The following is a 17,842-nucleotide window of genomic DNA, read 5'->3' on the forward strand; positions in this document are numbered from 1 at the left end:
CGTTTATGGTGCATTAAATAAGGTTCTAAACCTTGATGGCTTTGATATGTTATGTTTGTTGTTTTGAAATAAAAGAAGCAGATACGACCAATAGACGAGTCAAAGATGCCTATGTTGTCGTTGTGCAAAAAAAAAAGATTTGTTATTGTTGGTAGTTGGTAAAAGTGTTTTCATGATTAGTTAGTTTAAAAGCTTGTCATAAGATTGAATTATAAAACATATGACTAGACTAGTCAGGGCCGGCTATAAGGGAGGGCCGGGTGGTCGACGGACCTCGGCCTGACACCCCAATAGGCCCGGATTTGTTTTTTAAATTGTATTTATATTTTTATGAAAAACATTATGTATATATAATGTTTAAACTTAATTACACAACCACATGTTTGGTTTAGTGGCAAAGAGGTATGACTTTCAACCAAAAGGTTGTCGGTTCTAATCTCACTTGAGACATATTAACCATTTTTTTTATAAAATATCACATTTTTTACACAACCAAATCATATGGCCCAAAAAATTTGGAGTTATTTAAAAATTAATTTTTTTTAACCAAACAAGATACCCTTTTTATTAAGCCCAAAAAAAATTTTCGCATTCGGCCCAAAAAATTTTAGCCATTTTCGGAGCCGGTCCTATGACTAGTTACGGTAGTAAAAGTATATATAGATATATGATATATCTATACATCATGAGTTTGTAGTTATAATAGCTTTTACGTTGAAGCGATAGTTTGTTGGATTAGTATAAAGATGGAGTTCCTATGTCAAACTACATATTTAACTGTTTGAATTATGTTTATGACGATTAGAAATAGGTACGTGAAACCTGGAATCAAATGGGTGAGTCAAAATGTAGAAAAAGGAAGTGTGGGTTGCAAAAACGTAATCGGAGGGGTTCTACGTTAAGATAGTTATGTGTATGTTGGTTGATACGTTGAACCAGCGTATGCTACGCGGATCTCGGCGTGTGATACGCTGGCCCATTTGAGCTTGACTTTCTGATTAATTGCTCGTATTGTTTAATATGTTGGTTTATTTACATTTCATGTAATATTAAAGCTAACCATAATGTGCAATGTCTTAGGTAAAACTTGTATCTCCAATCAGGAGTGGATTGAGTATGAAGATAAAAATATAAAGAAAAAGAAAAGACAAGATCTTAGATGAGACAATGTTTGGTGGACAAGTTAAGGAGATTATACAAGGGATGAAGTATATAAGTATGTTCACGCCATGTGAAAGTATCAAAGGTAAAGCTTTGTAGTAGGAAGGCTCGTGTTAAGGTCTCAGATCGGATGAACAAAGACGACTGTTGTAAATGTCAAATGATCACTTTCAAAACCGCATGTGGGCCAAATATGTTAAGTATGTTTTGTTAATGTGTTGTATTTTTGGTATAAACACCATATAGATTGGAAACTTCATGCAGTTTTCCCTTTTTGTTATATAAATAATTAAGAATCTAGGATCATTTTCCGCTTTTCATATTAGCTATTTAAAAGTATAAAGTTAGGCTATTACATGTAGTCTTTCTGCTTATTTACCAATTATGTGTTACGTTTCTTCTTTAAGAAGAAATGTCTATATTAGGTTTCTTCTTCAAAAAGAAACGTCACTTTGATTGTAGTCCTTGTATGTAAAACCTTATGTTTTCTTAGTCATGAAGTAATATTATATTGACTATAACTCTTGTACATAAAAATGTTTCTTAGTTATAAAGAAACATTACTTGACTATAACCTTTGGATATGAAAAGTTATGTTTATACTTTAATTTGATCAAGGTTTGGGCTATTACCCCAACTAGGGTCTAAGCCATAATTATCAAATACTTAAGCGTAACTCCTACCTTACACGGGTGCTTGGAGTTTGACGCCTAAGGTTGATCGGGCAATAATTCTACTTTATTCCACGAACTGGGGATTTAATCGTCGGAAATGCGGGGGTCGGGACTCGTCAGAATGATTTACGATGTAAATTGTGTGTTTGTTGTGTGGAATGAGATGCCCAACTCCCTCTTTTTTTATGATGAAATTGAAAACCATCGGGTATCGCGATAGTCTGTTCAGATAGTCATCGTGTAGTGCAATGAATCAGCACCGTCGGGTGCTGCCACGTGTGCCGCGTGTTAACATGTGGTTTGGCACGTGCCCCAGTTGCTTAAGGGGGCTATCACGTATCGCGATGGCCCAGTGAATTATGTCCGTTGCGAGAGTGCGACACTGCCAAATTCTTGGGTTTCGCGAGACTTCATCGCGTATCGCGTTGGGCTTATCCTTTGCCCGTCGTGTAGCGTGATGGGGTGTGTGCGTAGCTTGTATAAGTATGATAGATGGGATGATTTGCTTTTGCACAAGATCGTGTTTTAAATTTATTAAAGTGATTTCTACAAAGACTAAACACACACAAAATAGGCAAGTGTACCTATCGTATATGTAGAATAGAATTGGTAAGAACCAAGTATCGATCCGTGGACAAATGTTTCTAATAATAAATCGTTGTTTTACTTTAATCGGAGGTTTTAATCATTTTGGGGTTAATTTTTGAACTTTTTATAAAATATAAGTACTTATATATAATATATAGGTGACCAAGATGAGAGATTCTAAACAAGTAGTTCAATTATAGGAATGTAACCATCTAAGATCAAGAGTCCATTCCATTTTATCCTTGAAAATTAATCTGTAAACATGTGATAAACTTACAGTAATAATACATGATAGATAGCTCCTTAAGCCTTAAGTGAGCATCTTTGACATAAAAGGAGTAACATGCGCATTTTAAAGTCCATCCTTTCCTAATGTCATGCTACCTCAAGAATGTCAATTTAAGTTGGCAAGTAGTTTCGTAAAGTAGATATATTAGGATTGACTTTGATTTCTCAAATACCAATTCTAACAACTTTGGGTGGTTGTAGTTTAGTCAGACAACCTCCCCTTAGTTGATTTAAGTAGGTTATAATTACACATTCCGTTAACATATGATTTCTTTAACTAGTATGATATCCAAAGCAAAGCCATTTTCGGATTACCAAGACTTAGAGAAATAGATCATAACTTATATCTCATCATTTCTAAGTACAATATAAGGATCCATGTTTCGATAATTTATCAAAGTATTTCTATTTTTCAAGAACATGAATCGATCATGAATAATTGCTAATAGAATTAACAATCACCAACTTTGAATTGTTGATTTAAGATGGTGAAACATTTCTCATCAAAAGATAATTGTAAGATAAACCATGTACTTTACTAGAATAAACCACATGTTTTATATAATTATCAAGTAAAACAAAGCTTCTTCATAGATATTAGATGGTGAATGGAGTTTAGCTCATAATGAGCATGGTAATTAACATTAGGATGGATGATGATAACAAACACATGATTAAACTAGAACAATCTAACCAAATGTGGATGAATCTTCCTTCTTAATGATGATGATGATGGTTGATGATGATGGTTGATGGTGATGACCTCCAAGCCTTCAAACTCTTCACTAGATCTTCTAATTGAGTGTTAGTGTGTGTTTTTATAAGTGAAAACCGGATAGAACTCTCTTCAAGGCACACCAAATGAGTGCAACATGAGCCACTATTTATAGGCAATCTGGAGTGAGAAGCACGGCCCTGTGCTTATGTAGGCATGCCCCAGTGCATTTTTATGACATGTGCCAAATTCATTTTGTCTTTTCTTGTCGACGAACACGGCCCCGTGGTTGATGGGCACGGCCCCGTGCTTTTTTTCCCAGTTTTTGTCTTTTCTTGTAGATTTTTGTCTTTCCTGGTGTTCAAAAGCATGGGGACGTGTTTCTTGAGGCATGGGGGCGTGTTTCTTGTTTTTCTTGTGTTTTCTTCCGTTTTTCTTCGTCTTTTCGCTTGTTTCTTTATTTGGGGCTTGGTTTCACCTGAAATTACGTTTTATAATGATAAGTAGCCTTTTGTACTGTGTTAGTTGATAGAAATTGCAGTTTTTAGAGATTATTTGATGCCGAAAGATGTATAATTTTATGTACATCATAGCGCGACACCGCCAAATTCTTGGGTTTGTGAGACTTCATCACATATCACGACGGGCTTATCCTTTGCCCATCGCGTAGCGCGACGGGTTCTAAAACTCAGATTTTCACTTTTTGGTCCTTCTACTTTCACAATATTTCAAAATTGATCTGAAATTTTCGAAATGTTACATTTGTGTTATTTGCAAACTCACTACTTATCACGCTCTTTTGCAAAACTTTTAAAAAGTCGAATGCTTACGTGACATAAAAGTTAAAAGCTTCTTAAAATGCATAAGTAAAAGTGATGTGACGTGACGTATTAATGAATGATCGTCAATACAATTTTGGCTATCAGATTTATTTTAAAAATTCTGCAAAAATACATGATAAATGATGAGTTGGCGAAAGATACAAGCTAACTGTCAAATGGTTTGACGAGTAATACAACCTCATACTAACTACTCTTATCAAGCCGATATTGACCACTCCGATCAAGCTTGACACACCTACATGAAACCAAACGCTAAATCGTTTGACTCTCTCTTTATTTATGTTAAGTTTACTAGGTATTGTCCCTTTGGAGAGATGCACACTCATAAAAAAAAATATTAAAAGGATATATTGTAGCACTGAGCCTATTGTAGCCTTGCCAACTCTATTGTTTATGCCCAACATATTGACAACTAAACCTATAGTAGCCTTGACACCTGTACAGCTAAATTAGTTGAGCCAAGAATTACAAGATTAATATTTCCAAAGCTTGTACTTGACACATAAGGGGACCCGGGGTGGAGCGTGGTGAGCCACCATCACGCGTGATGGCCTCACAAAGACCGCCACCGTGATGGGGGGTGTTTGCGTGATGGCTATCACGCTATGAGGGGGGATTCCAAGAAAATATAAACGTTGGAGGGGAGGGGTTTGACTGTTGGGGGGGGGGGGGGGATTTAAATAAAAAAAGAAATTAACCAATATAAATAAAACATAAACAACCATTTCAATCCAACTCAAAACACTCTCAATCTTCCCCTTCATTATCAACAAAAAACAATATGGAACTTCCTACTCAAGTTCCCACTCCCGATGATGTGCAATCAGACTTGCGGGATGAAAATATTCACCATCGGTTGAGATGAGATCGAGTTGAACTTATAAGTTCTTTAGGTTCGGAATTTCCAGAATCAGACGAGGAGTAGACGTTTATTGTAACTTTTATCTTTTAATTCTAATTTTTAAGTTGTATTATGTTCTAGTAAAATATTGTTTTTATTTTTTATGTTCTAGTAAAATATTGTTTTTATTTTTTAGTTACAAAAAAAAAAACAAAAAATAACTATCACACCACACCACCAACCTTACCAAATTCCATTAAATATGATGGATTTGGACTTGGTGACATGACACATAAAATATTGTTTTTATTTTTTTAGTTACAAAAAAAAAACAAAAAACAAAAAATAACTATCACACCACACCACCACCCTTACCAAATTCCATCAAATATGATGGATTTGGACTTGATGACATGACACATCACCATTAGATGTGGTGGGTGATGAAAGTGGAACCACCCCTCCCCTAATATGTATTTTTTTCAAGATTCATATTACATATTACCAAAGAAATCTGCTATATATATATATATATATATATATCGATATGTCATTTATTATTCATCCATATCAAAAATTAACCGCCTAAGCAACATTTTCAGTTTTTAGTTGAGCCAAGAATTCTTATAATTTTCTTGAAAACCAATAGTTAAACTAGGGGTGTCAATCTTGACACAACCCGAAACCTAACCCGAACCCGACACGAAAAAAAATAGGTTTGGGGTCGGCTAACACAACCCGTTTAAAAAACGGGTCGGGTTCGGGTTGACCTGTTTTCTAAACAGGTCGGGTTCGGGTTGACCTGTATAAAAACGGGTTGACCCGTTAACCCGTTTAATTTTAGATATTTTAAATTAATTTTATATTCCTTCTTTAGTTTTAAAATGTGTTGAAGAATTTATTTATTTTTCATTCCCCGTATTACCTTTTTAAGACTCCTCTTAAATTCTATTTTTTGTGAACGACACTTTTAAATTCTCAACCAAAATTTCATTACCCAAGATGCATTTCTTCTGTTCATTCACCAAAGTGCATGAACATATCCTCAAATCCATCAATATCTAAATCGACTCATGCTTAAATTTCATTTGAATTTTGCAATATATGGTTTTGATTTTATTATAATTTGTATGTCTGATTATATAAATTAACCTGTTTAAAAAATATGGGTTAAATGGGTCGTGTTCGGGTCGACCCGATTTATGTGTGTGCGGGTTAGGGTTGACATATTTGACACGAATAATAATATGGGTCGGGTTCGGGTTGCTACATTTCAACCCGTCAACCTGCCAACCCATAACCCGTTAACCCGCCAACCTTACAACCCGACACGTTTGACACCCCTAAGTTAAACTATGCTTAGTTTCATAAAAATGTGTATCAATTTTATTGGGAAAATTCCCATAATCAGCGTTTATGAAAACAGTTTTAAGGTTTTAGGTGTCATTTGCAGGAAATTCTCAAAATAGGTATTATAATCTAGTCGTGACGAGTAGTTTGCATAACCAATTAAAGCTTGACACGTGCATTTAAACTAACCGTAACGAGCAGATGTACTAACCATTTACTCGTCACGACTAAATAAGTTTTATGCCTCGTAATCAACGCCCACGAGTAATTCATAAGTTCTTTAGTCGAGACGAGTAGATTGTAATGTTAAACTAGTCACAACGAGTTAATTACTAATAAACTACTCGTGTAGGGAATGTAAACCAGGTAAACTAGTCGTCGTGACTAAAGGACTTATGAATTACTCGTGGGCGTTGACTACGAGGCATGAAACTTATTTAGTCGTGACGAGTAAATGATTAGTGAACCTATTCGTTACAGTTAGTTTAAGGGCACGTGGTAAGCTTTAAATGGTTCTACAAACTACTCGTGTGTAATCATAAACTACTCGTCACGACTAGTTTATAATACCTATTTTAGGAATTTCTTGCAAATGACACTTAAAACCTGAAAAACGTTTTCATAAACGCTTATTTTGTAAATTTTCCCATTTAAAAAACATGCGACACATTTAAAAAAAATGTTTTATGAGAAGAGTTTTGAGTTGAATACTTCAATGTGTTTAAGGGTGCAAATAAGTCGAGTCGTTAGTGAGTTACTTCAGATCAAATTAATAAAAAATTCAAAACGAGCTTAGGTTTTTCAAGCTCAAGCTAAGCCCGAGTTTCAAATAAGGCTCGTTTAGCAGTTTAGTTATCGAGCATGAGCTAGAGCCTTGTTTACAAAGCGTGTTTAGTCTTGTTGAATCTTAACAAGCCTTGTGTATTTTTAAGTTTTACCCCTTTGGAGTTTTTATGAATTAATTTCACACTTCAAGCCGAGCTCCAGCTAAGCTTTGGCACGTTTAAAGTGCTACATAAGTTGAGATGAGCTTATGCTCGTTTAAGGTTTTCTCAATATATAAATAACAATTATAAACATACAAATTAATTAATAAAGAATAAACAAGTCGAACTCGGACTTGAGAAAATGACTCACGAGTCGAACTCATGGTTCCAGAAAAGAGCTTGAAATAAGCTAAGCTCAAATCTGGTCGAGTTCAGGCTCAACTTAGCTCGTTTAAAACCCAATTAAGTATTCCAATGATAAAAAAAGATTCTCATCTATTAAACAATATATAATAAAAATAATTTATACTTACAAATAGTGATGATACCGAACCGGTACCGAAATCGGTATCGATTTTGTGCTGTCGGTACCAAAGTTTTGAGTTTCAGGATTTGTACGATACCAGTATCGGTATTTTTCGACTTTTTACTTTCAATACCGGTATCAAGAATTTGTGATTTTCAGAACCTGTATTTTTGATACCGGTACCAGTCGGTACCGATCTCATCTCTACTTACAAACATCTTAAATTAAAAAGTTCTTTTTTTTCAATAAAGTTTGGGTATAACAACATTTATTCCAAACCAATTTTAAGGGTTTTATAGGAATATTAAACACCATCTATATGTCCCGTATATGATTATACAAAACTAGTTTGATCCTCCTGTATTACGGGAGTTTATTTAAAGTTTTGTTTTTAATCGTTTTGCTATTTTATGATGATTTATATTTTTTAACGTACTTTTGTTTTAATTTAATACATATATATTAGTTTGTTATTATATTTTTTAACGTTTGGGTTTTATCAGTTGAGATGTTTAGGTTTTTTAGATTTTTAACGAACATGAGCATGTTGATTTTTTTAAATGTACAAAGATGAATACAAATACTTGTTTAATGAAAAAAAAGGCGTTGATGTAGTTGACAATGGTTGGTATCGGAAGTTAACCGACGATAGAGAAGATAGACCATCAACAGAGAACATTTAAAGCAGATAAATTAAATTAGAGTTTGATGATGAAAGTGTTTATCAATAAATGAGATCCTATAACCCATTTGAGGGTTATTAGAGTTTGGTAAGACCCATAACCCGTGAAAATTATTCTTTGATGATTAAGGGGTTATTTTACAAATAAATGAGATGTTATAACCCGTTTAAGGGTTATCTGGGTTTGATGAGACCCATGACCCGTAAAAATTATTGTTTGATTATGAAATAGTTTTAGAAATAAATGAGATGTTATAACCATTTAAAGACTATCCGGGTTTGGTAAGACCCATACCCGTGAATTCGGGTCAAATGCATGAGAAGCCTCCATTTATAAATCAAGCAATCTGGTGGCTCTAGAGAATGATGGGAACAACTAGGATTTTATGGTAGACAATTATATACATAGTTAGATAGATTTATATGCCCCTTATACCTCGTATAGTTCTGTAAGGGACGAATTGGGGTGTTTGGGTATCCATAGATTTAGTGAAACAAACACATCACTTTGTACTCGTATCATCCATTTCACGTCACATCCCTCTTTTTCTCTTTAGTCTCTACTGTTCTGTTCTTGAATCTAACCCTAAATATCCTTTATTAATATTATTACCTTGTTGTTGTTGTTGAATTGATCCGATATGGCTAAGGCTCAGACTAGCGACCCGGAAGAACGATCCCCTTCCTTCTTCAAAGTCATCCGTGACCCTTCTTCCCCGCTGGTATTCATTCATTCGCTAACCCTCTTTCCATTATTAATTAATAAGTATATGCCTATGTGTATGATGAGTTTTGTTCGCAGCCATTGCCTAAAGCTTTTCGTGTCGGTCACAGGGAAGCATTCGTGGAGGGTTGAGTTTGAAAAGATCGGTGAAGAATATTGTTTTGGTAACGGATGGGAGAAACTGGTCCAAGATGTTGGATTGTGTGTCAGGGATGTTGTTATCTTTTGGATGATCGATGCCTTCAAGTTTTGCGTTTCCTTTCTTGGTGTTAATGGCTGTGAAAAGGATCTTCCGCTCTATAAAATCGGTTGGCCTTCTATCTCTCTTTTCATATTATTATTTATATTTATAAATGGTTTTTTGACTATTAGATTTTGCAGATGATGGTGTCCGTGAATGTCATGATGATGATGATGATGATGATGAGGTTATGACTGGGGAGAATCTTTGCTATAAAAAAGTCTTTAGGAGATCCTTCAGATATTACATGGTAATATTTCTAAGTATGTGCTGCAGTTTGTTGTTACATGATTAGTATTTTGAGCTCAAATTGTCACACTAATAATACTGCTATGTAGCTCAACCTTTTTGTGTTATTGAGATCAAAGTATGTGTTCAACTAGTATACATTATTGATATTCCTTTTGTGTTTACAAGAATTTTATCTCCTGTGGTACTGTGAAGATTTATGGGGACAGGATACGTTTACACAACCCTATGTACCTATTAATAAAATCAAGTTTTTGTTTTTTTTGTTGTGGGTTGTAGAGATTGCCAGCCAAATTTGTCAAGGCTGCGGGCCTAGAACATCCATAGAGTATAATGTTGAAGGACCCTGAAGGAAAAGAGTGGACAATAGGGATACACGTAGAGCGATACAGGACTAACAGTTACAAATACAGTTTAACGGCAGGATGGTCAATGTTCCGCAAGTATCACAGGCTATCAGATGGTGATGTATTGACCTTCGCGTACAATAAGAAAGAAGGTGTGTTGAATCTAACTCACGTGTTCAAGTGCGAAAGACCGATCAAACAAGAAGCTCCAATGGAGGAGGTGAACGCATGTTATGGTGGTCGGAATACTGTTAAGATTGGAGATGAATGGTCACCAATTGGCGGCGGTAGGGGTGGGCTTGGTGGTGTGGAGGTTAAGGTTGAATATGAGTCGGGTCCCGAGACGGAGTTGACAAAGAGAAAGAGGGGAAGGTCGCCGTTGAAGACATTTGCAGATGTAAAGATTGAAGATGGATGGGATCCTGAGATGGTGGGAGGGAAAAGGAGGGAAATGCCGGCGGCGCCTGAGAAACCGAGCAGGGGTGGTGGTGATAATGAACCGCCGACGGATGGAGTGTTTCGATGCAAGCGTGTTGTGTACTTCTGACTTGGAATTGAGCTCGGTTGATGGTGGTTAATGTTCAAATTTATTGAGTTTGTTTTTATTCATTAACTAGACGCTAATGTGGTTCTAGTGGTAGGGAGAGAAAACCACTGTTGGCGGTGACGATGGATTTTAGTACTTGTTGTAACATAATTTGTTATTAGCTTGATGAATAAATTTTCAATGAATGTAATATCTTTTGAGCTCTTTAGTTTAATCGAGTGGGTGAGTTAGCTTAAGGGGCAGTACCCCTGGTAGGCAAGGTATACTCCTGGTCAAAAACCTTTTTATTATGAATGAATTAGCCGCTAAAAGTTTAATATAGTTACAGTATAGTATTTCTGTTTTCCACTAGTGTGTGTGGGACCTTGTATACTTTATTGTGGTCACAGTCTCGTCGACATGGTCGTAAATGGTATATCCGAATTTGCATAAATCCAAAAGTTATCAGATATTTTTGAAAGGTTTATATCATGAGTCGCCCACACACCATTTGGTCTTTACCTATCAATTTCTTATAGGGAGAAGAAGTTAAAAGAAATTTAAAAACCTGATTTTAAATCAAACACCATTTTTAACGAATTTAATCAAATTATATAATAGTATAAATCTTGATAATGATTAAGAAAAAAAAAGAGTTTTGTATGAAGGGGTGAGTTTTGCATTCTTCAAATAATTTGGATAACTTTTAAATCGTGTATGTTTACTACCGGATTATAATACTTCATTTTGGGTTTATGGAGGCTTGTTTTTAAGTTCGGGTTCGGTTTAATAAAGACAAAATAGATTTTATGAAAACTGAAGACAAGGGAGGTTTGTGGACCGGTCCTTATTTTCTTTTATTATTTAAGCACGTTTACTTTTCTTGTTATCTAAGTTAGAAACATCATATCTACCTTTATATATTCATAACAGTGTACTTGTAATTTTTTTTTATCATGAGTGCTTAGAGACAATTAAAAAAATTCCAGTGGACATAGGTCGGTTGGATCAACGGCTATCTTAGTTTTTAAAATGATAACGGTGTTAGATGAGCCGGTACTTCCTAGCTTGTAAGCAATGTCATGACGACCTTTATTGGTATCAGGCAACTCTAAAAGTGAAGGGTGTAAAGTGTAAATGATAAAAAGATCTAAACAAACAATAACCCACCTATTCATTTCAAAAAATCTAACCACTCTTCTTTATGCTACAGCAGCAGTATTAGGACAACAAGTCTGCTTAATAATAATGGCGCCAAAATCTGTCAATTAAGATCAAAGGTTCTGAAACCCAACGTCAGAGCTTCGGCTAATAGCGATACAGCTCTTCTTGATTCCAAGGTGTCCGATCACGTCATGTTTCGAGAGACGTTTCCGTTGCAACGCATTCATAAGGTTCGATCCAAGTTAATTATGGTTCTGAATGTGTCAGCCGTCCGGTTTTTGGGTGAAACTGAAACTTCAGTTGTTGTTCTTGAACTTTTAAAAACAGTACGGCCATTAAAATAATAATGAATATGAGGTTAAATCATTCTGTTGATTAATAACTAATTCATTATTATACATTTGGGCTTAAAATATCTTCTAAATTACTTAAATCGATAATCTGTAAATTTGGTTTTTATTACATGCAAAGCCTAGACCAAACCATGAATTGTTTTTGTTTCGGTTTGGTTGTTTCAGTTTCGTGCTCAACATTAATTTGGTGGATGATCGATGAATTAAGTGAAAGTGCATTGTATTGTTCGATTGATTAATATTAGTTTATGTTCAATGAAAAACGAAAGACTTTCAGTTGACTACTTTGCTAAATATTGTATTACATTATAAAATTAGCAAATTATGCTAGGATCTTGGATGTCAATCAAGTTTGATCAAATTGATAATCTTTGAATCAAACAAGATAACACGCCAAGGTGTGGACATGACTGAGGTTAACACAATTCATAGTTCAGGGACCACTTTGTAATTTTTATGTTGGTAGCTTGTTTTCTGGCTTGTTCTCTGTATATATCACTATATATTTGGGCAAATGTCAATCACAAGTACAAATCAAGTGTTGTCTTTGTAGTTTTCAAGTACAGTATAGTTTTGTTGTAGTGCTACTGCTAACACTTGATACCATTGATAGGTGGACGGAAAGATAATAATCAGATTAGATCATGGTAACGATGAGGAAAATTGGCAGCTGACTGTAGGATGTAACCTTCCAGGAAAATGGGTTCTTCATTGGGGCGTTAATTATGCCAACGACATTGGCAGGTTTCGTTGACCATAGTTTGAGCAAACTCATAAAAATTTACAGACACATATATGCATATGTATGCTCATTAATTTGATCTCACTTCTTATACGTTGGTTCTTAATGTTTGCAGTGAATGGGATCAACCTCCTGTTGAGATGAGACCATTGAACTCTGTTACCATAAAGGTATCTGATTTCTTTAGTTTTATTATGTCTTTTTGGTGGAATACTTAATATTTTATATCATATCTTTCAGGACTATGCAATCGAGACCCCTTTGACAAAATCATCAACAACAGAAGAAACAGATACAGTTTATGAAGTGAAGGTGCGAACATAGCAGACAAGATAAGAGAGTGGAGACTGAGATGGTTTGGACATGTAAAGAGAAGACAGACGACGAATCCTGTTAGATCCGTAGAAAACATTACTATAGAGGGGAGGAGGGGTAGAGGACGACCGAAATTGACTTGGGATGAGAGGATTAGGCATGATTTGATAGACCTAAACCTCTCCGAGGACATGGTTGAGGATAGGAATTCGTGGAGAAGTAGAATTAAAGTTAAGGATTTTTAGAGAGAATTGAATACCTTAGGGCTTAGACTTTACTTATTTAGGTCACATACCATAATGGTATTTCCCTTACATATATTATTATAATTATTATTAGCTTTTATATAGCTGTTAAACTGTGAACTTATTATTAATATTATTATAATTAGTAGTAGTTTTTATATAACTGTTAAACTTTGATTTCCTTTATTTTGCTTCATACACATGTACTTAGAGCCGAGGGTCTCTCTGGAAGCCACCTCTTTATTCCTTTGGATAGAGGTACGGTGTGCCTACATCCCACCCTCCCCAGACCCTACTTATAGCTTTGCTGTTGGTGGGATTTCACTGGGCATGATTGATTGATTGATTGATTGATGTACTGGTTTAAGTTGTTAACACCTTAAGTATTTTTATTTCTTTTTGCAGTTAATTAACTTCTAATGATTTAGGATGAGGAAACTGGATCTTGGTATCAGTACAGAGGGAGAGATTTTAAGGTGCCACTTGTCAGTTTCTTAGACGATGATGACAATGCTGTCGGAAAGAAACAGGGGTTCGCCATATGGCCAGGTTGGATCATATTATATTTCTGTAAGACTGTAACCACCATTTAGTTATTGAATAACTAAACAAGTCTATTATTTCAGGGCAGCTTTCTAGTATGTTGATCCAGTCAGAAGACACACATTCTGAAAATGAAAATAACACCGGTGACTCAAAAGAATCTGTTAAAAGCTTCTACATAGAGCATCCGGTTGTACAAGAAACTGTGGTTGAGAATTCCATGACTGTGTACATAAAAAGATGTTCAAAAACATCTAATTATCTTGTAAATATGGAAACCGATATCCCTGATGATGTTATTGTTCATTGGGGAGTCTCAAAAGACGAGAGTAAAAAGTGGGAAATTCCTTCTGGACCATATCCGGCTAACACGTTGTTGTTCAAAAACAAAGCCTTGCGTACACCATTGCAACACAGAGAAAATGGAAATGGCTGCTATGGAGAATTTTCATTAGATGAAGAAACTGCTGGTTTTCTTTTTGTTTTGAAACTTAATGATAACACATGGATTAATAATATGGGAAATGATTTTTACATACCGATTCCGAAGGAACATAAACAAGAAACTCAAGTGGATAAAGAAGATACAGATACTGCATATACTGATGAAATCATCAACGAAATTAGGCATCTGGTAAGTGGAATATCATCTGAAGTGAGCCGAAAAACAAAAACTAAAGAAGCACAGGAATTGATTCTTCAAGAGATTGAAAAGTTAGCCGCAGAAGCTTATGGTATTTTCAGAAGCTCGGTTCCAACTCCTCCCGAAATTATAGAGGAAGTTGTGGATGCTGATACTGATACAGCTGTAAAGATAAGCTCAGCAACTGGTACAGGGTTTGAAATTTTGTTTCTGGGGTTTAATTGGGAGTCCAACAAATCTGGTAAGTGGTATGTGGAATTAGAAGAAAAGGCTGCTGAGCTGGCATCACTCGGGTTCACCATTGTTTGGTTGCCTCCACCAACAGAATCCATCTCACCCGAAGGCTACATGCCAAGAGATCTATATAACTTGAACTCTAGGTACTTTAACGCACACGCACAATTTATAACTTGATAGATTGATTGATAATTGAAGTATGTGGATCAGGTATGGCAATGTTGATGAATTGAAATCGGTTGTGAAGAAATTTCATCAAGTTGGTATAAGGGTTTTAGGGGATGCTGTGATTAATCATCGGTGTGCACATTATCAGAATCAAAATGGTATTTGGAACATTTTTGGTGGTTTATTAAACTGGGATGATCGTGCAGTTGTCGGGGATGATCCTCATTTTCAGGTATTGATTTAAAAAAGTTTTCATTTTTTTTTTCATGTAGCACATTCTTGAAGTTTCTTTGGTTTTCGTTATGGGGCCGGGGAAATAAGAGCAGCGGAGATAATTTCCATGCTGCACCGAACATTGATCATTCACAAGAATTTGTGAGGAAAGATCTTAGTGAATGGTTATGTTGGCTTAGGTTAGTGTGGTCATGTCACCTTAATTTTTTAATTTTTTTTATGATGCATTTTAGATTTTTTAAAATTTTTTGGTAGGAAAGAGATTGGGTATGATGGATGGAGGCTAGATTTTGTAAGAGGATTTTGGGGCGGTTATGTGAAGGAATACATGGAGGCAAGTGAGCCATATTTTTCGGTTGGTGAATATTGGGATTCTTTAAGTTACGCATATGGTGAGATGGATCACAATCAAGATGCTCATCGCCAACGGATTATTGATTGGATAAATGATGCTAATGGAACAGCTGGCGCGTTTGATGTCACCACCAAAGGAATTTTTCATTCTGTAAGTGTATTATAAATTATCGGCCTGTAAATGAACCAAATGAATGCGGATGGGCATATTCGTATTCATTCGTTTAACTTTAACCGAACAAACGATCAAACACAAATAATTAAACGAATGGAGTAAATAAAATGAGTCTAAGTTGTAAATGGTGATATTTTAATTCAATAAAACTCTGATAAATTATAATGGGCTTAATAATATCAATGAATATGTAAACAAACGAATAAAATGAACATAAGCGAATGTAATAATGAATAAGCATTTACAAACATAAATGAATGATCAGGACATCTGTTCATGTTCGTTCTTTTAACTAAATAAACAAAAAGTTTGCTCATGTTCGCATGTTTATTAAATAAACGAACTTTCTGCCAAATATTTCATGAACGGTCGGTTCGTTTACAGCCCTATATATTAACATGTGCTTTAAATCCATTAGATTTGTACCTTATCATGTCTTTATATATACATTCAGGCAATTGAAAGATGTGAATACTGGAGATTAAGTGATTCAAAGGGAAAACCTCCAGGTGTTGTCGGTTGGTGGCCCTCTCGTGCTGTCACGTTTATTGAAAATCATGACACTGGTTCAACACAGGTACTAAATATCATTGGTTATGTGTTTCAGTGTGCATATAAATATGGGTAAAAATATTATTATACTTGTTTGTGAAGGGTCATTGGAGATTTCCAGGTGGAAAAGAGATGCAAGGATATGCTTACATCCTGACTCATCCCGGGACACCATCAGTTTTCTATGATCACATGTTCTCCCGCTACAAATCTGAGATTGCTGCACTTATGTCACTCAGGATGCGAAACAAGATACATTGCCGGAGCACAGTAAGTGTCATGGGATATGTGTATGTGTGTATACATATACGATTAGGATCATTTCAAAACTTCCAGATAATTTAAGAAATTTAAGATTGCTTAACAACCACGAATTACATACAAAAAAGGAAAAAAAATGGTTAAAATGTAATGTCTATTCATTTCTATTAACCTTCTAACAAACTACATAAACAAAACATGTTTATTTATAGAATCTACACATATCACATATGTAGGTTATGTGAATTTTATTACCTACCCATAATCTACACATACCTAATGCATATAACATACACATTGTGTCAGTTGTGTGAAAAAGTAAAATTCTTTAAAAATACTAACCATTGATAGACAACTAGACGATTTAGAATTTCCATTCATATAAAGTTAAATCAACCAGCCATGTGTATGTGATGCACCACTTTAGGTTAAGATCATCAAGGCAGAAAGAGATGTATATGCAGCCATAATTGATGAGAAGGTGGCAATGAAGATCGGTCCAGGCCATTACGAACCCGGAAGTGGGTCCCAGAATTGGTCGTTGGTGGTTCAGGGCAATGATTACAAAGTATGGGAAGCATCATAAACTCCTCATAATCAACAAATTTTCAAGTATGAACATAATACACACAAATATTGTATACTAGAGTATTATCTGGTTACATATGAATGAAGTTGTAAATCATGCTTCCTTTTATATATTGTATACCAAGAGTATTAACAGGTTATCATAATCTGTGAAAATGCATTTCCTTTTATTTTTTTTATATAATTTATATATTGATAATATTTTTATAAATGTTGTCGTTAGTGTGTATTGTTTGACAAACGAAATTCCAAAGGCTTAACTTAGAAGTTTATGTTAAAATGCAATTCAAGCTACTTGTAGTGAACTGTTGGGAGAAGAATTAGGTTGGTAAAAAAGGCCGGTCAAGAGTCTTCACAAGTTTTTAGCTAATTTCAAAAACCTTCAATCCTTAAAACTTCCTTGATCGGTTAGACAGGGTACTAGAAATGAAGAATTAGGTTGGTCAAAAGGCGGGTCAAGATGCTGCTTGGTTTGCAGACCGAAGTTGGCATCTACACAAAGCCATTTTGAGTTTTATGAGGGGCATGCTAGAAATGAAGAACATCCAACTTATAAAGCATAGTGTCATTAGACTAGAGTAGTTTATTTGATCAAAATAAGGTCAAAAACATTTATTGGGAGGTTGACAATGTCAACGACAATAAAAGGCACGGATCTCAAACTCATATATAGTTACACTTGTGTTATTATAACACATTTAGGATTGATGGCTTCATTGAAAAAGATAATCATATATAGCTTCTTGG

At 35.1% G+C, this 17,842-nt stretch overlaps 2 protein-coding genes across 2 annotated transcripts; both read left to right on the forward strand.

Annotated features, from left to right (window-relative positions):
* The first annotated feature begins 9,075 nt into the window (after nucleotides 1-9,075).
* Nucleotides 9,076-10,259, forward strand: LOC143607808 (uncharacterized). The gene is made up of 3 exons (XM_077083115.1): nucleotides 9,076-9,466; nucleotides 9,540-9,649; nucleotides 9,928-10,259. Exons 1-3 carry the CDS (start codon nucleotides 9,076-9,078, stop codon nucleotides 9,973-9,975), a joined length of 549 nt encoding a protein of 182 aa, XP_076939230.1. The 3' UTR covers nucleotides 9,976-10,259.
* Nucleotides 10,260-11,687: 1,428 nt separating this feature from the next.
* Nucleotides 11,688-17,301, forward strand: LOC143607819 (alpha-amylase 3, chloroplastic-like; the record flags this gene model as incomplete). Its single annotated transcript, XM_077083122.1, has 12 exons — nucleotides 11,688-11,915; nucleotides 12,652-12,782; nucleotides 12,896-12,950; nucleotides 13,021-13,092; nucleotides 13,769-13,889; nucleotides 13,967-14,906; nucleotides 14,974-15,163; nucleotides 15,217-15,344; nucleotides 15,421-15,670; nucleotides 16,149-16,271; nucleotides 16,349-16,516; nucleotides 16,935-17,301. Coding segments are annotated over 12 exons (2,565 nt in total), but the record flags the coding sequence as incomplete, so codon positions are not given.
* Between the last annotated feature and the right edge of the window lie 541 nt (nucleotides 17,302-17,842).

The sequence above is a fragment of the Bidens hawaiensis genome, unplaced genomic scaffold, assembly GCF_021521415.1.
Source record: "Bidens hawaiensis isolate Kalapana, Puna unplaced genomic scaffold, B.hawaiensis_p1.1 tig00002125_1, whole genome shotgun sequence".
NCBI classification, from domain to species: Eukaryota; Viridiplantae; Streptophyta; class Magnoliopsida; order Asterales; family Asteraceae; genus Bidens; species Bidens hawaiensis.